Source organism: Chenopodium quinoa, unplaced genomic scaffold (genome assembly GCF_001683475.1).
Source record: "Chenopodium quinoa cultivar QQ74 unplaced genomic scaffold, ASM168347v1, whole genome shotgun sequence".
Classification (NCBI taxonomy): Eukaryota; Viridiplantae; Streptophyta; class Magnoliopsida; order Caryophyllales; family Amaranthaceae; genus Chenopodium; species Chenopodium quinoa.
The window spans coordinates 4,748,523-4,774,364 of NW_018742815.1; the positions used below are offsets into that span (position 1 = coordinate 4,748,523).

Consider the following 25,842-nt stretch of genomic DNA (forward strand, 5'->3'; position numbering starts at 1 on the left):
CATGTATTTAAACACTATAAATATGATATGTTACCTCCGCAATAAGAATTAGATTTGACATTTAAAAAATGCTTATAGCATGACTTGAACTTGAGAACAATAAGTACTGCGATACAAGTCTTACCACCTTAGCTAACAATATATTGTGTGAATTTATCCAACAAAATTATAGTTAACTTGGATAAGATGATTAGTCCTTAATTGTACTATTTGTTACATATCATTGGATAATTTAACAACTTATGTTAAATTTTGTTACAAATATTGAATATGGTTCTCCTAATACAAATCTTAATTCAAAATATTACATTTTGAAGATAATTATCAATACATTAAGCAAAAATAATCAAACGTTAATTACAAACTAGCAATTCGGGCCATCACCCGAGCCACACACTAGTTAAACAAAATTAAAACTTGCTCCATATTATAATTGTATATTAAACTTAAATAACATACTTATTTTCTCTAAATTTATTTTGTCTAAACTAAACTAAAACTAAACTTTTTTATGTTCTTTTGAGCTGTTTTGCTCAGCTCTGTTTAGCAATGTATTGGGAAGCTCTAATCTACTTTGCTGAAATCAGCTCAGCTCACCCAGTCCTTTATCTCAAAAGAACCGTACTAATTCTAAAATAAATGAAAATAAAGTGAACACTAAGACCCCGTTCACTTCATCTTATTTTTGATGAACTGAAACTATTTTTATTGAAACAAAAGTATATTTGTTGAACTTAAATTAATTTTATTAAACTTAACTTAATTTTACTGAACTGAAATTATTTTTACTGAATTTCAATTATACTTATTCTTTACAAAATTGAATTTTAGTGAACTAAACTTATTTGAACTAAACTGAATATTTTTTTTTTGGTGTTTAGAGAGCCACAAGGGCGGGGGTGAGAATCGATTCCAGGATCTCCTGAAATCGGGAGGGAAGCTCTAACCACTTGAGCTATCCCTCACTCTTTGAAATTATTTTTATTTAAGCAAACTTAGAGGGTGTTTGGTTCACATAATTAAGGTATAAGGTATGAGTTTAGAATGATTTAATTCATACCTTATGTTTGTTTTATGATTTTATGAGTTTCAAACCCATACCTCAAATCCCCAAGGTATGGGGTTTAGAAACCTTGAGGGGGAGGTGGGTTTGGCTCATTCCCATACATTTAGGCTTAAATAAAAGAAAACCATTGCATTTTATAATTATACCAAACATATGGTATTAAGAATCAAGTTCCAAACCCATACCATTATGGTTTCATTCCTAATTTTCAACCCCATACCACTTTGCGAACCAAACGTCCCCTTAACTTATTTTTACTAAACTAAAATTATTTTTATTTAATATTAATTTTTTAAGGTGAAATGAGCCGGGCTTAAGCAAGGGCTATAGACCTATAGTATTTTTTTTTGAATAGAATATAGACCTATAGTATATTACTCCCTCGTTTTTAAATACTTGCTACATTTCTATTTTTTGCACTATTCATTTATGCTACTTTGACTAATGTTTGTGATTCATACATAAGAAAATATATGGTCGTGTGGGTACTTGTTGAAATCATCTCAATGAATAGATTATTAATTTTCAATTGTTAGGAGTTATACCTATTGATAATTAAAGATATTCAATGCGTGGTTCCTACACCCAGGTGTACTATGCATGCACATGGTACACCTGAATTTTGAATTTCAAATTTTAAATTTCATTTTCAAAATGTTATTATCAAAAATACTATATTTAGTTCCCTTTCTTTAAAAAAAATATTTTTAAAATATTTTTTCACCAATTTTTTTAAAAAATTTAATTGTAATATTTATTTTAATGATTGTTCTGTGTACTTTTTATGAGGCTCTTTATATGACTATATAATGTTCTTTATAAAAAAAATAATTTTTATTCTCTAAAATTATTTCACCGAAAAATAACTTAAGATTTCGTTTTTAAATTTCAAATTTTAAATTTATAAAATTTCGTTTTCAAAATTTTAGTTTTCAAATTTTTTTTTTTTATTTCGTTCATATTTTTCACCTTTAATATATAGTTACAATATTCATTTTAGGGTTGGTATATATAAATTTTTTGTGATGTTCTGTATGTGATTTAATAATGTTCTCTATTAGAAAACATGATGTACTTTATAGTTGTTTGTAATGTCCAATTATTTTGTAAAACTATATCTTTTCCTTATGTCCATAATTATATCATATAATGATTTTTATTAGATTTTTTGATAGTTTATTTTAATTGTCCATTTTTTTTATTGTAATTGCATTGTACTTTTATCGTCACATAATGTTCATTGCTTATTGTTAAATGTTTTTTGAATTTTTTTTGGATCGTCGTAGTTATATATATAAGTTATGTTCATTACATAATATTATCACGTTCTTTAATAATATTACGGATGTTCTTTAGATATGAAACAATCATCAATAGAGGAGATCTCAAAAGAATATTGTCATCAACCTTCACAATCTCGATTTTAAAAAAATATATACTTAGTTAGTGATTATTAATATTAAAAAATATATATATAGAATTAATAAATGATATATTATTTAAAAATACACAATAAATCAAAGAACATCTAAGCAAAGAATATAAAGGATAAAAATAAAGAACATTCATATAATTGTTCAAAAACTATAATGACGAACATAAGTACAATTTATAAAGAACATCATCTTCAACATTTGACAAAATATAAAGAACATCATCTTCAACCTTTGACAAAATAAAAGAACATCATCTTCAACCTTTGTCATATGGATCTCAAATTCATAAATATCAAAACTGAAAAAAAAACGACGATATTTTACAATAATCGTGCAAAATAATCACGAAATATAATCAAGCTAATAAGCAAAATCCTGAAATTAAAATCATAACAAATAAAATCAAATTACCTTCTCCGATCCATCGATTACAATATTGCCATAATTTACTCTGTATTTTTCTCTCTGCAAAATTCTTTATAAACTTTATTCTCTCTTAATTCAAAATTGAAATATGGTGAAATTTAATTTTGAAATTTATGTAAAAATGGAGAATATCAAGTTGAATCCCACGAATTGAGGTAGAGATTGATTTTTTTTTTTAAAAAATAACAAACTGACAACTTGCAAATGATATGTTAAAAACGCATCAGTTAACACTAGGTGTACCATGAGCATAGTACACCCTGGTGTACTATACAATTTTCAAAGATATTAGTTATCAAATATTAGCATCGACATGCGTGTCCAAGAGAAATGGAGCATATATTTAAAAACGGAGGGATATCCTCTTTATACATACTTGTACATTTTTTTTTTTGAGGGAGCCCATTTAATGTCTGAGATTAACATTTAGTGAAACCAAACAAGCGTGATTAAGGGGTTGATATCCTCCTCGTATTTGAGATCTATTGTAGTGCTGCCAATCACTATTGGATGCCTGAAATTCACAACACCACCTCTTGATCGATTTCAATCTTCTTCCCCAATTTCAATTTAGGTTTTCCTAAAACTTCAAATTCACTCAAATCAAGTTTCGAAACTCTGTAAATCTTCAAGCTTTTGGAAAATTCAACAATGGCGGATGGAGTTTGGGGTCGACAGGGACCCTTGTATACGTCTTCTGGCATGCTTAAACGCCCTCGCAACGATTACGGTAACTCCCTCTCTCCTCAAAATTTTCTTTTGCTATATGAATTTGAATTTGGCGATTGTTTATAATCTAGGGTTTATCCTGTTTATTGTAATTATTGGTTGATTTATCTAATTTTAGTTGATTCATCAAAATATGGTTGATTGATTTGTTGCGATTTCAAATCACACTGTAAGGCTGTTTTCGCGGTAGGAATTGACATTTGGTTTGGGAAAAAACACTATCATCGTTAAACAATGATCTCTTTGTGAAATTGTGATTTGTTCATTGCGTAAAAAGTTGTAAATTGACTGTAATTGTTGTCTTGCGTTTCGGTTTCTTCGTCGTGTTTGATTAAGATGTTTGTTTCATGTTAAATTACAAGCCTGTTCCTAATCAAAGAAGCATTTGATGCTAAAGAAGAGAAATTTATTTCTCCAGTGGCAGGAGATTTGTAGGAGTATGACAAAATTGATATTCCACACATGGTTTTCGTTGTTATTATTTTTTTGAACTTGAAATGAATTCGCTTTATTAAAGTTGAATTTTTTTAAAAATGGGTGTGGTCTTTTCTACAAGAGTCTGGATGACAATAACCTTTTGTGAATTGCGACTTTCTGGAGCTATTTTAGTCGGGTGGGGATGGGAGTGGGTGGAAGGCGGGTGTGTGTTAGAAAGATCGTAGAGAATAAAAGAGAGAAATACGTAGAAAATGGGTTGTAAATAGGGATGAGAAATGATACACTGCCACGGACTATCTTTATCTTTGTTTTGGAAGTTTGTTGACAAGTCAGCATTAGGGAATGGCTTTACGCATTAATGTTGAAGTAAATGGATTTGAAGCAAAGGGATTTGCATGAGAATGAGCTATTTGATTGTAAGGGATGGAAGAGGAAGATTTTTGTGGATGACTATATGGAATAATCACTTTTGGTTCATGTAGCCAACCCCACTTATGGGATTAAGGCTATGATTGATTGATTGACGTTGAAGTAATTTTTATAGTTGGATAAAAATTAATGTGTGTATGATATGATCTGTTGGAAAATTTTCTAAAGCATCATTTTGATTCAATATCCATGCATAGGATCTGATAAAAAAGGAGGCTTATTCTGGTATGGTTATTGATGGGAAAATCCTGTGCTGGAACTCGTTAGGTTAACTGAGTGGGCACCCAAGGTCATTTTAATCAAAAAGCAATATGGAACAATGTTAGTTGCTGTTGATTGCTAGATTTTGGAACACATAGCTCTGTTTTACCTTGTTAAAGAACAAACCACAGGATTCATTTAGTGCATCGTAGTTGGCAAAAGAGTGATTAGTATAAAGCTTCTTCAAAGTATTGATATAGCAACTAGTTAAATTTCAGTTAGTTGAATGAGGGGCTTAGTACAAAGGTTATGTGATAAACTAGTGGGAGGTGAATAACACTAAATCCACTTTTTGGAAAATTTAATTTTGAACTTTGCACTTTGACGTGTAGCTTGGGAAATTAAAATCTTTAGTTAAGGTGATGATTTTCTATTAAGCTCATGAAAGATTGGGTAGGCCAACTAGAATACCACATAGTATATCACTTGTTAAAAAAAAGATGGATGGAAGCTTTAAAGTATTCATGGCATATGAAAGAAAATTTATCCACTTTTGCAGGTGAAATAAGCTGAATTCTTAGACCCCTACCCAAATTTTATATCCCTTTTCACTAATCACTTTTCAAGTTCAACTTTGTCAGTCCTTCAAATTTCGATTAATAGCAACTTTAATTTTGATAGAATTCTCTGAGAAAGAACAATATGATTCAGATATGACTATGATCATCATAACTTTTTGTGTTGGAGGAGGACATTACTATATGCAAGACTAATCAAAGGGCTATTTGATTTTTGTAATGTTTGTTTTTAGACTGAGAAATGGATTATTGGATTGAGGTTTAGACTTTTGAAAGTCTTTATTTTCATAACTTCTACTGGTTGTGGGTTTGTTGTGGACAATTAATGGATGGAGCAAGCTGTGCGTCCCCCTCATAATTGGTGTTTAATGTAGGGCTAACTTATGCTTGACATGTGTAAATGTTCTCCTGTCTCGAAACAGTTTAATTTAAGCCAAATTTGATAATAAGCCATCTTTGATATTATTTTGGACTTTTGGATATCAGAAGGTTTCTTCTGACAATTATGTGATTGGCTCTTACACCCTTAACTGAGATACAGAGATAGTGATATTGAGGTTGCCAACTTATACTCTGGTTCTGGGTTTAGACTGGAGAGTAAATTTTTTTCACAAGGGCCTTTTGTGGATGATGAGTGCTGGTATGAGTTTCTTGAGTTTGATGTCAAGTTTTTCATAAGGTATCCTCATCTCCAGCTTTATTATATGTAAGGTCATATGTCAACTTAGATATGTTTATTATGGAGACTTGGAGAGTTTTGTGTTAAGAATAAAAACAAGTCCAACAACCTATATACTAGTACATTATTTCCTGTAGTCCTATTTATAATATTAAATATGGACATATGGTATTCTAAAGACTTGTGAATAGAATCAGCATATGTTTTGTATTTCTGTTTTCTTGTTGTTTTGCTTGATGTGTTGCGTTATAGATTCTCCTGCTCTGTATATTGATACATATAAATGCTTTTAAATATGAAAAAGAATGAGGACGAGTAAAGTAGGCCTACCCTCTTATGGAGTTTGTGACTTAAAATTTTAAACTTATTACATAAATATTTATAGCATTATAGGTACTGTAAACTGTTGAAGGGTAAGATTAAATCTACTGGAGTTATATGAATTTAGCTGATTGGTAACTGTGTTGTTTCATAGCACTAGTATTTTTTGCTCTGGTAGATATAGTTTATTGCAAAGTGTTATGTAGCTTCTGATTTAACAAGTTCATTCATTAGTATTAAAAACCAATTTTGGAAAACGAAAACTTGAATGCAAGCTATGAAGGTGATGGTTACATGGTTGATATGTCAGAGAATTACATAAAGTTCTCTTAATTTATTAGAATAATTCTTCCTTGGGCCTTTGTTTTTTGGGTTGGTCAATGGTGTCTATGAAGCTGTTGGTAACTTGGATGATATTGTAGGTTTTTTTTTTTGAGTGAGAATTAAGTTTGCATGATACTTGGAGTTGATATTGCTTTATTTTTGTTTTCCTGTCTCAAGAAGGCTATAAATTTGGAGATTGATGAGCGTTTCAATTAGCTACTTCCTCCGTTAAATACTTGCTCCATTTCTCTATTTCTCCATGCGCGGAGTTTTAGGAGAAATTAGAGAAAGTAATAAAATATGGAGGTAGTGGGGTTGGTGGACGAATAAAAAATTGTAAAAATCAAAAGTAATTGAGAGAATTGAAGGAGAGAGAGTATGAAATTAATAAAATACAATTTATGCTGAGTCCACTAGTTAAGAGAAATAAATTAAATATTGTAAAAGCTTTCCAAATAAGGAAATAGAGCAAGTATTTAAAAACGTCTGGAAATAGGAAGTGGAGCAAGTATTTATAAATGGAGGGAGTATTTACATTTGTATTAATTTATACATTCTCCGATTAATTTTTATTTTTTTTCCTTATATCGTATTCAGGATGTCCCCAACTAAACTCGTATTTACCTTTTAAGGTATTAAAGTTTTATTTTTTCTCGCTGTAAATGTTTTTAGTAAGGAGACATGTACTACCTCCTTTCTTTTATGTTCTACTCATATACTATAGATACGCAATTTAAGAAATCGTTGAAGAATGTGAGTGGGTGTAAGATAAAGGAAGAGAGAGAATGTAAAAATGTGGGTTTGTGGTAATAAAAGTTAGAATAAGTTAAGAGAGATTACGGAAAGGTATAATTATTATGGGGTTAAAGGGGTAAGATAGTTAATGGGGTAAGCCATAAATAGAGTAATGCAAAGTGAGTAGATTATAACAAACGTCCTAAAATAGAAAGTGAGTAGAACAATAAGAATGGAGGGGTATATAAGTATATAACAACTTTGATGAAAAAAGAGAGAAATGTGTACAGAAAAGAGTAAAGTAATATGTCACATAGAGGCCCACTAGATGGTTTTTTTTGTTTGTTTGTTTGTTTTTTTTTTTTGGAGGTATTAGATTGCAAGTTTATAGGACTTGGTCCTATGTTTACTACTTGCAAAAAGTTGTTAGCTAAGCTATACCTGTCTAGCACTCCCTTCATCCTACTTCTAGTCTTATTAGGTCTTTTCAAATTACATACAAAATGCAATACTTCTATAATGCCCATAAGTATCCACCATCCCACTAACTTTAATTAAAAATGCGCCACTATCCAGTAACTATCACAAATTCAATTAAGAACTCCAAAATGATGAGTTAATTGCATTGCAAGGCTTGAATTCCCATTTTTTCTTCTCTAGTATGGTAAATGACTTTTCAGCTAGCACATCCTAAATGGAATGCTAGTTTCAGTAGCTTTTTCAGGATGGCTGCAAGTTTTTTATATTCAGAATTTGGGTCATTGCATAGGGACATCTAACATCTGATGTTACCAAACATATGTTTTAAACTGTGCTTCCACACACAATACAAATAGCCAAATGGAACTTTCAACAGTCATGGGTTAATCAAGATTAATTGCTTATAATCAGTATATTATTGTAAGAACTTAATAATTTTAATCTTATGAGTGTATATTTAAGACAATCTAGTGATGAAGATATTTTAAATTACTGACAATATATTGGTCAAAGTTGACTCATATTTACCCTACTCTTATTTTGAAGAAGTGGCCATCTTTCTGCCAATAGGCTTGTACCTTTTAGGGTTAAATTATGAAATGGACACATACAAGGATGAAACTCATTTCTGCTACCCATGCATAGGGCTATTGAGTTAATCTCCTTAATTCTGTTGAACTAAAATTTTAATCATGATCCCACAGAGCTGCCTCCTTCACGGATAACACCTGCACTTGATATGCGTGACTATTTAATACGAGACGATGAACGAGGAGGACCCAGGGTTGCAAAGGACTCACAAACACTAGGGTCAGCGTATGACCGTTATCTCCAAAGAACGGTAGTCTCTTCGATCCTATTGAGACACTTTATCGTTTTCTGTTTGGCCTATCCATCTAATTGCTGAAGTGCACACTACTTTTTTTTTTCTTTTCATTTTCCCTTCTTCTCTACCAAAGGAAGTTCCATCCTACAATGCTGGAGAAGCTAGTACATTTCCAGGAGCTTCATTGGGAAGGGGTATTTCAGTGGGAGAACCATCTTTATTGGGCCGCCCTGGATCTATGGCCCCAGATGCAGCATCAAATGGACGAGATGTTGGATTTGGGGGTCAGCTGCGAGTTGATACGTTGGCCAGACCTGTACGCGAAACTGTACCTCTTCCTTCCGACGCTTCAAACACTCTATATGTCGAGGGACTTCCTCCGAATAGCAGTAAAAGAGAAGTAGCTCGTATCCTTTTTTCATCACATGCTTGACGACATATAGTTATACTGCATTATGACAGAATCAATAATTTTATTTGATAAGTTTCTTAACTAGTCTAGATATATTTCGCCCCTTTGTGGGGTATAAAGAAGTACGATTAGTGACCAAGGAGTCCAAGCATGTAAGTGAGCAATCGATTTCATCTCCTTATTTCTTCATACACTGGTTGCTACTTTATTTATTTATTTATTATTTTTTTAAAATTTTTTATTTGACCTCAATTACTCTGATTGTTGTTTCACTTATAACGAAAAAAAATTGTACTGTTTTTTGTACCTTGCTTTTCTTTTCTTATTTTTATTTTTATATAAAAAAATAGGAATATTTACAAATAAACTTTCAGCAATTTGACTAATTCATTGACTAGAAATGCCAGAGTCATGAGCATCAAAGTATTGGTGTATTGATTATTAAATGTTTTAGGGAAATGAGATGTGATATTTTTGGGTGTGAAAAATTTACTTATTGATTTGGCTTTATAACTTGTTGTTTGTATTCTGCACTTAGGAATCTCAAAATTGACCTGGTTTGAAAAACCCTAACCCAATCTGAGTCAAAGCCGTCAAAACAGACTTGAATCTTGACGTCCCATGAAAGGTTTTTAAAAAATTGCATTTCAGAACATAAATTAAGCTGAATTGTCTGAACCCAACCCAGTTTGCAAAAACAGCACAAAGGTGCAATTAACCCTAGAACCTGACTAGCTGATATTACCTGAATTAAACTACTTGAGTGAATATCTTGGAAGTCTGCTGAAAGTTTTGCCAAAAACCAACCTTAAACCTGATAAGTATGACCCAAACTCTACATATATTCTTTGTATTTATTTCTGGTAATGTAATTATTGCTAGATCTGATTATATTTGCATTTCTGTTGCCAATATACAATTTAATTATGCTTATTGTTATGCAGCGCGGAGGAGATCCTCTCATCCTCTGTTTTGTGGATTTTGTTGATGCAGCCTGTGCTGCTACAGCTTTAAGTGCCTTGCAAGGTAATTGATTATTTAGTCCCTGCTAGCCATGCTAGGCCACTACACTAGCTTTCCTCGTATGTTGAAGTAGTTTGGCCATGGTTGAGAATGCTTGCTGAAGCACAAAGAAGTGTTACAGTTTTTTCAATTAATATTTGAATTGGACTGAAAAGTTCCATTTTCTGCGAAATTTTGTTACATTTTCTTCAGTTGATACATTAATTAGACTGAAGGTTATAATCTCCCCTGTTAGGAGATTAATATCATATTACTGGTTTTAGATTTTCTAAGAGAGCTACCCTTCCTAATATATATAGCTAAATTATGATTAGATTTTTAAAATGGGCATAGCTATCTTTTTATTTGAGAGAGATAGGAGGGGGGGGGGGGAGGGGGGGAAGGTTAGTAAGAAGAATAGACTGAATAGGCGAATTATTGTAGTGTATTGGTAAAATTATGCTTATGAACAGTGGGGACAATGTGACATTTAGGACAAAAGAAATTATTTTGTGGCTTGTCTTCAAGCATTGCATTTATAATGACTCGTTATAATAACTAGTCCCTACTGACAGGTTACAAGATGGATGAAGATGATCGAGATTCTGCTTATCTACGCATACAGTTCTCTCGGCACCCTGGTCCTCGATCTGGTGCTGGATCTCGTGGGAGGCATTAGTGAATAAGATGGGGCAAGTGCGCTTTTTCTTAATCATGCTCCAATTTGGTGGTTTATTTTGCCCTATTGTATCATGGTTCTATGCCTGCCTTAAAGGTTATAGAGCATGCTGGAAGAGATGAGGAAAAGAAGATAAATATCGGCATCTGGATTGAAGTGGCGTAGATCTGTTAGCCTTTACTTCAATTTCTGGCATCCGCTGTGTGATGTGTAGTTTACGGCAGGTTTTTGTTTAAACCTGAGTGCTACTTATCTTAGTTATATTACCGTAAATTAATAGCTATAAATCCAACGAATGCATTAGCTCAGCTATTTCCTAATTGAGCGTATTATTAAGGTACTATTTCAAGGCTAGCTACTTGGTCGGAGATAGCTAATTCTTATGCTCCAAACATGGTTTTCAAAAGATGCAAAATTTGATGATACGCTATGATCTGCTTTGCTTACATAAGTTTTTAGTTCCAAAATTGCTTTATTCATAAACTGATTTTGGCACACCTATTAATCTATTATTGATTTTTAGCGTCGAATACAAGACCAGTGTTTTGCAAAACGGAAGTGACCATCAGTACTCGTTGGGAAAATGGACTAACTGGGCTGTATTGAAGAGAACTAGAACAGTCCGAGCCAAAAAAAAAACTTCGAATTTCCAATAAAACTGATATTGGGGAATCGTTCAAAAGGAACCCAAATTTCAGCTTCAGTTACATACTTTACATTCCTAGAGAAGCAAACTATGTTGCTGGCTACTTGGCTAAGTTAGCCATGGATATGGAGGAGGGAGAGAAGCACAATGACACTGCTCCGTGGTGTGCTAGGGTTGTGTACGTGGAAGATGTCAAGACAGCTACCCTTGATCGCTTTGTTTGTAATCCCTGTTTCGCCTAAGACTTTGTGGGATGATGGCAAAAGAAATGTTGGTTAATTTTGTTTGATATACTCTATTCTTACACTGTGTTTGGATAAAGAAAGGGGAAGGAAAAGAAGGGGAGGGAGGAATGGGAGGGGAGGGAAGAATTGTGAGTTTTCCTTCCAAATCTCTCCATTGTGGGAGGGATCATTTTCCTACAATTTAATCCCTCCATTTTTCTCCCCTCTAATTCCCATTCCTTCCTCGTTTGTTATCCAAATGAAAGATACCTCATCTCTCCATTTTCCTTCCCTTCTTTTCCCTCCATCCAAACACACCGTTAGAGCTCCCTTCTAAGTAATTTATAAGTTTGCTCTTAGGTTGGAAATATTAATAAATTATAATCTATGTACACTATATAGAGCTGTCTATACAAAGCAGTCAATGATTAGTTTCACTATTCTTTCATTTTCAATGGCATTTCCTCTGTTACTTTTGTTCTACCAACTTATTATTTGTGGGGTGAAAAGGAATATAAGAAGGTAATCAACCTTTAATTAGCTTTTTATCAAGTAAATACGAAACACTATTACGAAACACTGAAATAGTGTTTATAAGTGGTGTCGGGAATAGAAAAGCTATTTTGAGGCTTGAAGCTTCACTTGAGATATTTTTTGAGAAAAGTTTTTAACCATAAGATACCTTTTCCTAACTTGTGGCACAAGATGTAATCTAAAAGCCTGAATGCACGTTGGAATTTTGTAGTTAATAATTAGGAAACTTCAGTTTATCTCTGATTTATCACATGACATTTTGGTAAATAAATCAACAATTTTATTCAGTCATCATCATTGTGGGATCCACTTTTATTGAAAAAGTTGTTAATTTATTTACAAAATTGCCATATGATAAACAAATTTTGTGTATCTCAGAGATTAATTTGTATTTACCCGTTAATAATGACCAATAACATATTATTTGTTTAATATATATATATATATATATCTGTTCAGCTAGATAAAAAAAATTATGATTTAACGGTTGTACCATGTTATAAATACAAAATAAAATCTAAATCCCTTAGGAGACTTTGTTAAGAAAAAAAGTAAATAAAGTTTCTAGCTTTTGGTGCTCTAGTTGTAAGTCGAATATTGTATCATTCAACTACACATACTATGAATTCTAAGAAACTTTAATTTAACTTTTGAATGTGAAATTAACATCAAGTAGCATAAAAGAGAGTTAATTTCCTCAGGCATACCTTTTTAAATTGTTGTTAGGAATTTGTAAGTGCTTGAAAGAGTGAACACAAATGGTAAAAAAATTCTTCAAAGAGCACTTAATGATGACAATTGCCTTCTATGTGAAAAGTCAATTTGAGATGCATTTACTTCAATTCTCTTCATTCATTGCCATTATCTACTAGCTAGTACTATGCCAAAAAATTGATCAACTTTATTCTTACTAGTATCAAATATGTTTATGATGAACTTGGAAACTAGATTCTTTGTGCCATGTGAACCTATTGCATACCCTTAGGGTAAGTTTATCCCTAGTCTTAAGATGAGTCTTTAGACAAGTCTTGAGCAAGATTCTAGCAATAATCTCTATCAAGACTACATATAGTCTTGAGATGAGTTTTGGATTCTAAAACCCATCTTGAGACTATATAAATGGACAAAAATAATTATGTTGTCCAATAGTGAGTTGCCAACTCACCATATTAAAATAATTAATAAATATATAAATAAATTAATGTTATAAATATTAATTGGATAAGTAAATCTGGAGTGGATCTTGGAATAATGTGTGAAATTGGAGACAATCTTGTATGAGTCTGAATAATAAAAAAGTAATTAAAAGTTAGTGAAAATCTGATGTGGCAGAGTCTGAAGTAAAAGTCTCAGTCTTGGGGATAAACTTACCCTTAGCTTAATTTGTATGTAGGGTCTGTTCTCTTCAGCTTAATTTCAGGTTCAGTTCAGTTCAGTTCCTAATTTTCTTCTCTTATAAACTATTCATTTCATCAGTTCAGTTCAGTTAAGCTCCATTTAGTTAAGTTCAGCTTAGTTCAGTAAATCAGACCAGTAATATAAGAAATTTCGTAATAAAGTTTTCTCTATCGCAAGTTAATTTAACTCATAAATTTAAATTATTTTTGTGCTAAATTATTTTTAAAACAGTGATAAACATCATACTTCAATTCGAATGTTATTAATTCAGGACATAGGAGGAATTATGTTGTATCTTAAACAATGAAAAGCACTATTAATTATAATAATTTATAACAAACATATTATTACATGATGCTTGAGTTGCATAAGTTGGAAACTGAATACAACCCTAGGAATACAAGAAATTAATTCACTCCCTAATAACTTGATTTATTATGACAATACAGTCTGGTTTTTCTCCTTCTTTCCCTTAGACTACTTGCGTGCCGTTTTTCTGAACTTGTATTAATAAAATAGCTGCCATTTACCTGCAAATTAAATCATATAATTCTATTACTTGTTATTATCTCATTTCATATCTCTTAAATACATAAATATCAAAGACACAAAATAATGAAGATTATCAATGTGTATTGTGATGTAAAATTGTAAATACGCAATATATTATGATACGGATATATTATCGTCTAGGGATGAAATTTAAAACATGTTTTTACTTTTTTAATAAGATCGATACATTCATGCATGTTGCAATGCTAATATTAAGGTTTAGTAATGTTACACCAATCCTAATAATATTAGGTAGCGTTACCTTGTCAATAACTTAAAACAAGAGTCAACTCAAGCTAATAGTGGTAAGGAGGTGGGGGAGAAGTGTAGGCATAAGGAGGAGAAGGTGAATGGTAGCCAGGCTTAGGGTGGGGATAGGGGTGAGGGTACGGGTGATGGTGCGACTTTGGTGGAGATGAGTAAATTGGGTGGTGGTGGTGGTGCGGTGGGTGTTTGTGAAACGGGGGAGATTTGTAGATAGGGTGAGGTGGGTAGTAGTAGTGTGGAGGGGACTTGTACACCGGACTTGGGGGTGGATACGTGTAAACTGGTGGAGACTTGTATACTGGAGGGGATTTATAGACAGGAGTTGGTGGGTAGTATGTAGGAGGAGACTTGTAAATTGGTGGAGACTTGTATACTGGAGGGGATTTGTAGATAGGAGTTGGTGGGTAGTATGTAGGAGGAGACTTGTAAACTGGTGGAGACTTGTATACCGGAGGGGATTTGTAGACAGGAGTTGGTGGGTAGTATGTAGGAGGAGACTTGTAAACTGGTGGAGACTTGTATACTGGAGGGGATTTGTAGACAGGAGTTGGTGGGTAGTATGTAGGAGGAGACTTGTAAACTGGTGGAGACTTGTAAACTGGGGTTGGAGGTGGATAGTACTTAGGAGGTGATTTGTATACCGGAGTTGGTGGTGACTTGTAGGTTGGAGGGGGATAATACGTAGGAGGAGACTTGTACACTGGAGAAGGTGGTGGAGACTTGTAGACTGGGGTCGGAGGGGGGTAGTATGTAGGAGGAGACTTGTACACCGGGGTTGGTGGTGGAGACTTGTACACGGGAGATGGTGGTGAATAATAGTAAGGTGGTGACTTGTAACCCGGAGAAGGTTTTGGCCACGGATAATGTTCCTTAGGCTTTTTATGGTGTGGGGGCTTATCATAATGATGATAAGGTGGATAATGTTTTTTAGGCTTATCATGGTGTGGATGTGGGTAGTGTTCCTTAGGCATTTCATGATGAGCCGGTGGCGGCGAGGTATATTGGTAGGGTGGTGGCGGCGGTGAGGCATACTTGTAATCAGCCGAGATCAACAATGGCATGGTAAGGGCTACAAAAGCCACTACTAGAGTGGCCATGAGAGGGGCTATTCCTCCCAACTTTCCCATGTTTTTTTACTAAAATGTGAAGGATTTGGTTATGCTTTAACCCCAAGCACACTATCCTTTATATAGCTACAAATTTTACCTTGTCACTTTCTACGTACGAAATACAAATCTTGTATAATAATTGTATCATAAAATTAACCTCAGTAAAAAAGTTAATTATATTAATATTAATATGGTATGAAACATATTAATTGAGTTAAGACTTTGGGGGTATAATATTCTTTCTGTATTACTATAATTAGAAGTTGCTTGGGTTGAGGCTGCAAGCTCTGCAAAAGGTATCAATTATTTGGTGTAGCCTTCCTCTTCTATGATATTTTTATTTAATTAATTCGCCCAGTTTTCTGGATTTTTGTTGACTTAGGTTATCACAGGAATATTGTATAAGCTCTCTTCATACCATGCATAGATGCATATGAAGTGATAATCTATAAAATTAATAAACACTCTGAAAATATAATAAATACAAATTACCTACTATCCTTTAATAAGTGGGCCCCCATAGAATAGCTTATTTGATCTGCAATTTTTTTTAATATAAAGTTTAGATATTTACAATTTAATTTACCAAAATTATGTAACATTTCTTTCAATTTTTTTTTTTTTTTGGTAGTTTAAGAGCAACAAGGACGAGTGAAGAGATTCAATTTCAGGATCACTTAAAATCGGAAGAAAATCTTTAACCATTTAATTGAGTTATCCCTCACTCTCTCAATTATGATTTTATAAATACAGATTATCATAACTTTTTTTTTTGAAACCACAAATTATCATAACTTTGTATAATTGTATTGATGTGTTTTTAGTCTTGTCACCTTAGCTTAATATATAAAGCAATGTGAGAGAGTAACACTGAAATTGTTTTTTTTTTTTTGAGTGTATGATTATATATATAAGCAGGCAGCTATGTAAATAAGATTTTAGCTTAGATATTACATAAACATTTCCAAACTTAGCTAGCTAATTGCAACTCACGGGTTAACATTATGCACATTTTTTTTTGGTTGTTGCTGTTGTTTAGAGAGCCACAAGGGCAGGGTGAGATCGATCCCAAGATCTCTTAGAAGCGGGAGGGAAACTCTAACCACTTGAGCTATCTCTCACTCTCTATGGAAATGTTGTATTAATATACGTAATAATGTCTAGCTTTGAACTAATATTTGGACTGCATTCAGAATATAATCTTTTTGAAGTAACGTTTACTGCTATGAAATCAAATAAAATATTCATTCAATTAAAACTTCAATTTGAGAGTTGAGTTCCAAAATTTTAAAACTTCAAACTTGTTCGTTCGCATACGTTTATATCTAAACTTTCCTCCAGCTTGATTAGTTAGATAACTTTCTTACAAATGGAAATAAATGATAAGAAAAGAAATATATCAATCAAGAAATCAATCGACTATTTACAAGTTAAGTTTGTTGCTATTACAATACTCCTTTGATAAACAAATTCTTCATCAAACCTCAGCACCTCTATTGTATTTCTAGGTACACTTAAAGGTAACTAAAGATTTAATTTTATTTTTCCCCATCATTTAGAGAATTTTGAACGAGCGAAACTGATAAAATAAACATACTTAAAACACGTACAGACGTACTCATGGCACACCTAAGTCGATCTATGTATATCAAGGATCAACTAATAATTTGTCATTAAATAATCTATGGACCCAAAAATTAAATTATATACACTCCATGTTAATTAAAATCAATAAATATGTAAGAGCTAGATTGCGTAACTTCACTAACAAGTCATGGAAGATTACAACAATTATGTGTCATATGAATATACGATAACATTTATATTGTTGTCCCTTACAAAAATTCGATACATCTTTTTTGAAAACAAAATTCAATACATCTTAGTTGTAGTTAAAATGAGTAATTATTCCTTCTAAAAATGTTAATGAGATGATTAAAACTTTAAGCTCAAGATAGTTCGAGTTTAGCCTAATTAATGAAAAATCCTAATTTATGATTAGGTTATGTACTTAGATTTATCAATCTACTTACATGTCCTTTAGCTCCCCTCCTTCTTACCTCCCTCAAAAAAATACAAATTCGCTATATATATAATTAATTAGTTATACATACAAAATTTCAGGTGCACCTAGTGTACATTACTCTTTGTAATATAGTGTAACAAACTGTTTATCGTATGAATTGCCCGTTCTGTAATTAAGCTAATGATACGCTTGGATTGAGAGTAATGTATTACTAGGGTGGTAAAAGTCAAACTAAACAAAATAAAAGTTAATATAGAGCATGAGGAGATAATGACGGTGTGACTATATGAAGTTTATGTAGTGGTGGTGTTGAGATAAGTAAGTGAAGAAAGGAACCCTTATTTTGGGGGAAGGCATTATTGAAGATGATGGAGCCATACCCCAAAAGCAAGAACTAATCTTAACAGTTTAGCAAAATTTAGAAAGTTGATCAATTAGTTGATGCCTAAAGAGTTTGGAAATTACAACTATTATTACATCACAATCCTTGATAATTTAATCTTTGTTTGTGATGTAATAATAGTTTGGCTCCCATCTTCTTAATTGAAATATTACATCACAATACTTGATTAAAAAAAATTGAATTAGTTGATGCTCACTGGCACCATCATCATAGTTTGGCTCCCGTCTTCTTTATTGTATGATGTGGTTTTGTCCTCCAGAGTTTGGAAGTAGGCCTTGAATCAAAGGTATGCATCAAAGTTCTCTGAGTTATATATTTTAATCATTCACATGATCTTTTGTTCGGTATGATCTGATGTATAAGAATTGTGTAATGGTTTTATCATAATGTTACCACAATTGATTTTTAAGATAAGTTTTTAGTAACATGTTCTTTTAGGTATTAATCAATGTCTAGTTAAAAGAATTTGCAAAAAAGAAAAACAACTTTTCTACAATGCAAGTTATTGATCTTGTAGTTTTCATTGTTAATTTGTCATAATCATTTATATTATAAAAACTAGGTTAAAATCCCGTGCAATGCACGGTTGTTGAATTTTTTTTATAATAATATTACAAAATACTACATAAAGTATATAAAAGATATCCAAAAATCAGGAATATTTGGGTATATATGGAATATGATTGTCAAACTGGAAAGAAAATCATAAAGTATAAATAGTTTACTTTTAGATTTTGCACAAAAAAGAAAAAAAAAAAACCCTACAAAAGAGGCTGGAAATTTTTTACAAGGTAATGACAAATATAATGGATGGAATCGCTTTTAGTATAGGTTAATAGATGGTTTCAAAATCATTTATTATTTTTAAAAGGAAAAAAAATTGTTGTAAAAGCAAATAAGGTAGGATTTAATCTAAAACTTTAAGTATTTATATAAGATGTTATTAGATTACTTATATGATTTACCTTGCATTAAGATGATATAATATTTGCATTTAATGTTAATAACTTAATCCTAAATAATATTTAAGAATTTTTGGATAATAACAATGTTATATACTTAAATTTACTTATTATACATATATAAAGTTTATTTGTTGAATTATTCTTATTCGTTTAATTTTTAACAATGTATCTTTTTGTTATATTTGAACCATAGGTCATTTTAAATTTAATTTTCAATCATTGTCTCAGATACTGCCTGACACGAATTCTTTGTTATTTAACCTTGCAAACTTTTATTTAGATCCATAAGATCTATCTTAGTAGCCCTTTTTTGTATGAAGACATTAATTAGCTTAGAGATAGGCCATCTTTTTGCATTGTAGAGTGACATTCAATCATCCTTGCATTTTCGTTTTTTCTCATCAAGAGTCCAATTGCTCCGACTAATCTAAGAAAACTAATAAAGCTATTAATTAATGGGGAAGCTAACATTAATATAAGTGGGTTCAAATCAGTTAATAATGACTCTTAATGTAATGTAAAAATTTATTCATGAAATTTAAATAATCAATAAGAAAAATATATAAATACACTTTTGTAATGACTTTCAAAACTAAATGATAAATTTTAAGCTATGCACGAGTATTATATTAGATATAAAACTGGTAATTAATGAATGAAATAGTATATGTTACTTGAAAAATTATATTTAAATTATTTTTAGGATAACAAATTATATGCAATTGCACTTATATTGCACATATATTGGACACATCTAAATATATCAAATAATTTAGTGTTATATTATTATTACATTGTTAATATTTTCATATATAAATCAAAGAAGTAATGATGAGTCATAATTATAATATTACCAAGCTCTTAAATCAAAGGATAGAATAAAGACAATAACTCACTACTACAAAAATAGGCTTAGAGAACTGTTGAAATAGGCTTTATAGAACGCTTTAGGACCGTTCTTCTGCTAAGCGATATGTAAAGTTTATAAAACGGGTAAATGAGGTGTTTTGTATCCCTCATTAAAGAGAACGGTCATTAGACATAACCGTTCTCTATTCCCCCTCCTGAAATCTAAATGTGTAGATGGAAAAGGCAACAGTTTCCTTGCTTAACCGTTTTATATTATTATACAATAGAGAACGGTTTTGTAAGTTAACAGTCCTCTATTCTATCTTAATTATTAAAAAAAAATGCACGATATTCAGTTCAAGCAGCCTACATTTAATCTATATTTTTTAATTAAATATTAAATTAAACCAAACGGTAGAATTCCAACTCAAAAGTAGTCAGAAAAGCAATTATAATACTTGTACAATTTAAATGCAAAATTGTTGAAGTATTGATAGCTTAACAACAACAGAAAACAATATACTTCGTAATTATCAACTTGAAATCTTCTATATCAAACAAAACTACCAATACAACTCAACAAATCTTCTATATCAAACAAAACTACCAATACAACTCAACGAAATTACTGATACAATTAAAACGCAAAATAACTAAGAGATGATTTTTTTTGCAATAATTTGTACGCAGTTCTTCTCCTCTACCGACCTTTGATTAATCTGTGTTAAAAAAAAATCATTCAATTACAATCAACCCAACCAAAAGAAAAAAAAACAATGCAATATATAAAATTGCACAACACTTTATAATTAACCCCAAAATCAAGATCTAATTAAGAAGAATCAAAATCAACCATTGGCCTCTAAAAAAAAAAAAGAAAAAAGAAAAATCAACGATTAATATCAGAATGATCCATTACTCTCAACATTCGCCATTGAATTTCTAACCGAAGATTCAAACGTTGAACTCGCTTCTTCCAATTTTGCCGTCGTTGTTCATGGATTCTTGCCTTTTCAAATCTGCCATTGCTGCTCTGATTATCAAAATTCAAAAACCCCAACACAACACAAAATTGCCGATCAAATTATACGGAAATTTTGTTCAATTATTGCGAAAGACTCCAAAAAGAAAAGAATTAATTTGGATAGATTTCGCCACAACAGGACAACAAATAAAACCTCAATCATATCAAATAACTTCGAGGACGGAGCAATTTAATTAAAATGGTAAAAAAATTTGATTAATTGAAAAATAGAATCAAACCTTTATAGCCTTTGAGTTCTTGATCTGTGGTTGTGCAAACCCTTATTTTCCAATATTTTACAAGAGCAACAAAAATGGGAACAAACATTTAGATCTAAAAATTTAAATTATGAGAGATTGCATATATATTTTCTAGTTTTGGAGGAGGAAGAGTCATAGCATTTCATAAACACAAGTTTCGGAGAGAAAAACAAGAAAAAGGCAAGTAGGCAACCATTTGTTGAAATATTATTGCGAAAGTAATTTTAGGGTAAAAGGCGCACAACGATTGTAACTGAACACCGTTTTATATCTACTTCATTTTTTTATTTAATAATTTTTAATTTGTGTAAAACAAATATAAAACGGTTGGGTAATGAACCATTCTATAATATTTAACATATAAAACGGTTGGGTAGTTAACCGTTCTATAATATTTAACATATACAACGGTTGACATAGAAAAGCGTTCTAATTTGTTATACAGAACGCTTATCTTTGTCACCCGTTTTATGTTATGCGTTTCTTATTCTACTTTTTGTTGTAGTGACTTGTAATAACTTCCTTACTTTTAGCAATTTCTAACAACCTTAAAAATTTTTAGAACTAAGTAACTAACTATTAAACTAAAGACCCGAATTCTAGCCATTGTAAAAAACATTTATACAAATATTTATTTTCTTACCTGTCAAAAACTAATACTTCGTATCATCTACTACTTTTTTACAAGTAATAATCGCCATTGAATTATACAAGCATTCTCATAGGTTGAAATATGTTGACTTTCTCTAGTTCATGCTCATTATTGGAGGTTTTTATGTTGCGATAGATGCATTTCTAAACCTAACAAGTGGTTGGTTGGAAGCGTCTTTTCCGACAAAGACAAAGGACAAGGAAAGGACGAATGATCCACACTTTCGATGACAATAGGACCACTACTAAAGGTCATCAGAGCGAACATTCCAGTAGTATTAGTTTGCAAGTTAAACAAAACAATTTTCTTTTTGTATATTATTTGGGTGGTCATAGTTGGCATATTCATAGTATTTTTTGTACACAAGACACCTAACATAAAAAAATCGAAGATTGTTAGACAAGGGTGAAGTAGCCATTGGCCGTGGTTGTAGAAGAAGTATGTTAGAGGTAGTGACACATATGATTAGATAGTGTTATATTCCACTACAACATTGTGAATATAGGACACTGAAACCCATGTAATTTCTACATTAAAGTTTATTTTACATTTTTACTAGCTATATTATAAACTGTATATGTTACCTAATACTCCTTGGCACTGTAACCCATGTAATTTCTACATCAAAGTTTATTTTACATTTTTATAGCTATATTATAAACTATATATGTTACCTAATACTCCTTTCCAAGTGTATATGAATTAACATTTTCATTCCAATACTCAATCACTACTAGAATCCGGGAAAATAACGACAGATTTTCTACGACAGCTATCAAAACTGTCGTAATTTTTTAATTTTACGACAGTTTTAGTAGCCGTCGTAATGTTACGACGGTTTTTTAAACTGTCGTTGATTTGCGACGGTTTTTGGCCAATAAAACTGTCGCAATATACTGTAAAAATAATTATAAAAAATTAATATTTACGACAGTTATTAACTGTCGCCAATTACGACGGTTTTCAAAACCGTCGTAGTTTGCGACAGTTTATGGCTGTCGTAGAATTGTTTTTTTTTTTTAAAAAAATGGGTATTTAAATACCCAACAAGCTAAGCCCACACCAAACCCTAAGACGTTCCGCCGTTTTCATTTCTCCTTTCTCTTTCTCAATTCATCTTCTCTATCCTCTCTCCTCTTCCAGATTCTCTTTTTATCTGATATTTTCCCTTCTTCTCCTCCTCTCTTTTCTTATATTCTCTCTATTCTCATCCTCTTTTCCTCAGTTTCTCATCCTCCTTTCCGCTCTTTCTTGCGTTAAAAACAATGGAGAAGGTGGCGAAGGGGAATTCGTGTGTTTGAGGTTATATTTCGTGACATTGAGGTTTTGTTTTGTCAAATTCGACCATAAAAATTCCACATCTGGATTTTTTATGGTCGAATTTGACAATCAACACCCATAGAAAAGGAAATTTTCGAAGGTATGTTAATTTTTTGTTTTTTTTGTTTTTGTTATTGTGGTTTTTGTTTATATTCTAATATTTTCGGTCTAAATTCATTATTTTGTGTTGTTTGTCCGTTTGATTTTTTTTTTTTCCGTTTTTTTTTCCTATTTTTTTCGTTTGATTTTGTTATGCTTTGTTTATTTTCTTTTGATTTATTGTGGCCTTTTTGTTCAAATTTGTACTGTTAAGATAATTTGTGTTTTTTCTTTCATTTTTTGTTCAATTTTTTGTGAACTTCCGAACGTATGTTAAATATTTTGTATTTTTTGTTTTTATTATTGTTGTTTTTGTTTATTTGCCATTTAATTTTTTTTTCGTTTATTCGTTTGATTTTTTTATTTGTTTGATCTTGTTAATTTGTGGTGTTTGGAGTTGTTGGATTTTGTATTATTTTGGTTTCCTTTCAGATCTAGGGTTGTTTGCGGGTTTTAATGTCTTTTATGGGTTAATTTTGTGGTTTTCAGTGGCGGTTGGCGGTGGTTACTAGTTAAACGAGGGATGTTGTGGCTGGGTTGCTGAGGGTTTCATTTTTTTGTGTTTTTTTTTTTATTTTTTTGCGACGGCTTTTTTGCGACGGCTAGTCGTCGTTAAAGTGAGTTTTTGCGACAGTTTTCATGGCTGTCGTATTTTTGCGACGGTTTTAAGCTGTCGCAGATTAAGAACAGCGACAAAAAATTAAACTGTCGTTGAAAAATAAAAAACCGTCGTAAAAAAAGTTTGCGACAGCCAAACTGTCGTAAAAATGAAATTTTGCGACAATTGATATTACGACAAACTAATTACGACAGTTGACTGTCGCAACAATGTTTTGCGACGGTTTTTGTGATTTTTGCGACAGATTTTGGCTGTCGCAAAATAGCTTATTTCTTGTAGTGAATATTTATGTGTATTAATACTCCTAAATTAAAGTATTGTGATCTCCAAAAGTAGATAGGATTTAATGAGGAGGGGTGGTGGAGAGTGTGTTAAGCAATTAGATTTTGATGATTATAAACTAATGATGAGTATCTACCTAATATGTTTGTAAAGTTGTGCATAGGAAGACAAGTTTTGTTTGAGACAAGATATAAGGAACATGAGTAATATATGATGAGCAATACAAAAACAGGAACAATGATGAACTATAGTTATATAAGTTTGATGATGGCTAAGGAATACATGAATGTAACTATGTAAATAAGTGTTTATATAAGTAAACTTCATGAGGTAAGTATCCAAGCATACATGAGGTGTGTATGTTTAGGAAAGTTTAATACATGTAAATATGATTGGGAGTCTTTTAGTTTAGTTTTTCTAGTTTACTTTTAGGAGTTTCTATGTTATAATGTTCTTTGTTTTAAAGTTGTAAAGTGTCTGTGTTTAAGTTTGTTTAAGGATCTTAAGCTCTTTGTTGTAAAGCTTCAGTTTATTTATTTTTAGTTTTTCTTGGTTGATTTTATAAATACAAAATGCATTGATTTAAGGTTTATCAGTTCTCTCATTTAAAGTTAGTTTTAACAACAAACTTCAATCTAATGTTCTCTTGTGTGTTTATGTGTAGGTAATAACTGACGTAGTAAGCTAAGAGGATTGAAACATTGAAAATTACAAGAGGAACAAGAGAGAATAAATGAACCTAAAGCAGGTTTTTCCATGAGAAGAAAAATAACGAAGAAATGTGAAGGTATTCTCCAACTAGACCGGCCCCAAAAGGAGATGTTTACAGGCTTTCCCACAAGAGCCAGAGCACGATCCGTAACAGGTTCATAAGGTATTTCCTAACATGTACAACAATTTCTCCCTGACAAGAGTGCATGTGACAACAAGTTCCAAAAGAGAACTTTGTCTACAAGTTCTAGCAGATAATAAGGAAGACTGATAAGAAGTTCTAGATAGGAACTTAACCCGCGGTTCCAGAATACATTAGGTTTGTATGAGATTTAAGAACAAGATCTGTAGAGAAGCAACATAAAGATGGAAACATAGAAAATATAGACGTATATTTTTCTAGGATTTATGTAAGTATGTTGGTCAAGAAAGCCTATTTAATTGGAATAAATCTATGGAATCAAGTTGGAACTCTCGACTATCAATAAAATTAGAGTTTCTGACATGCAAGGAATTTAGAAAATGTCTGAGTTTCGAACCTAAAAGGAACCTAAATCTGCATTCAATAAAAGTCGGTTTCCATGATATATATCTTAACTTAGTACATGTCTATCTTATAGGGATTTAGGTTTACTTAATAAAGATATTTATAGTCTATTAAATATCTTTTGGAACAAGATAAGTTTATTTTAAAAGATAAAAAAGCATTTCAATTAAAAATATGATTAAGTTATAAATAAAATTAGATTTTTTTTTTGTTAATTATTGTTATTTCGGATGATATACTACAAGAGGGCCGGGGGGGGGTGAATTGTAGTATGTTCCTAGTGCCTACTTTTCGCTGAATATAAAACTGATTGCTGTTAGTAACTTAAACAATGCAAAGCGAATTTTACGAGGAAACCATCCAGGGCCCAAATGGAAGTAAAACCTCTAACTTCCAAGGGATTTCAAGCCAAACCAATCCACTATAATAGGGCAAACACACAAGTTACAACCTATTATACTCAGACCTTTACTCACAAGTTCCTGACTAAACTTGCTACTTGATAAGACCTTATCTTACCCAACCTAAGTCCCACACTTAGATTCACTCGTACTCCTTGAGTACTACCCACTGGCCTCTCACTAAAAGCTCAAT

At 31.7% G+C, this 25,842-nt stretch overlaps 2 protein-coding genes and 1 long non-coding RNA gene across 4 annotated transcripts; 1 reads left to right on the forward strand and 2 right to left on the reverse strand.

Annotated features, from left to right (window-relative positions):
* Positions 1–3,321: 3,321 nt before the first annotated feature.
* Positions 3,322–11,191, forward strand: LOC110725840 (RNA-binding protein 2-like). Its single transcript, XM_021905303.1, has 6 exons — positions 3,322–3,658; positions 8,547–8,683; positions 8,802–9,075; positions 9,171–9,232; positions 10,025–10,106; positions 10,658–11,191. The coding sequence occupies exons 1-6, from the start codon at positions 3,580–3,582 to the stop codon at positions 10,759–10,761; spliced, it is 738 nt and encodes a 245-aa protein (XP_021760995.1). The 5' UTR covers positions 3,322–3,579; the 3' UTR covers positions 10,762–11,191.
* A 2,661-nt stretch (positions 11,192–13,852) lies between these two features.
* Positions 13,853–15,547, reverse strand: LOC110725841 (extensin-1-like). Of its 2 annotated transcripts, XM_021905305.1 has the most exons (3): positions 14,963–15,547; positions 14,378–14,887; positions 13,853–14,093 (listed from the first exon to the last, which is right to left on the reverse strand). In XM_021905305.1, the coding sequence occupies exons 1-2, from the start codon at positions 15,507–15,509 to the stop codon at positions 14,412–14,414; spliced, it is 1,023 nt and encodes a 340-aa protein (XP_021760997.1). In that variant the 5' UTR covers positions 15,510–15,547; the 3' UTR covers positions 13,853–14,093; positions 14,378–14,411. The 2 variants fall into 2 exon arrangements, with proteins under 2 accessions (XP_021760997.1, XP_021760996.1); XM_021905304.1 differs by having other exon boundaries at positions 14,378–15,546.
* A 4,417-nt stretch (positions 15,548–19,964) lies between these two features.
* On the reverse strand, positions 19,965–21,330 carry LOC110725472. Its single transcript, XR_002512171.1, has 3 exons — positions 20,998–21,330; positions 20,654–20,767; positions 19,965–20,453 (listed from the first exon to the last, which is right to left on the reverse strand). It is a non-coding gene; the product is annotated as an uncharacterized LOC110725472 (long non-coding RNA).
* Positions 21,331–25,842: the final 4,512 nt, after the last annotated feature.

Excerpts from the sequence above, each read along its gene's own strand:
- LOC110725840 (XM_021905303.1), top strand. The coding sequence starts at position 3,580 with ATGGCGGATGGAGTTTGGGGTCGACAGGGACCCTTGTATACGTCTTCT. Across the intron at positions 8,684-8,801 it reads ACCGTTATCTCCAAAGAACG|GAAGTTCCATCCTACAATGC; the intron begins GTAGTCTCTTCG and ends TCTCTACCAAAG. Across the intron at positions 10,107-10,657 it reads AGCTTTAAGTGCCTTGCAAG|GTTACAAGATGGATGAAGAT; the intron begins GTAATTGATTAT and ends CCCTACTGACAG.
- LOC110725841 (XM_021905304.1), bottom strand. The coding sequence starts at position 15,509 with ATGGGAAAGTTGGGAGGAATAGCCCCTCTCATGGCCACTCTAGTAGTG.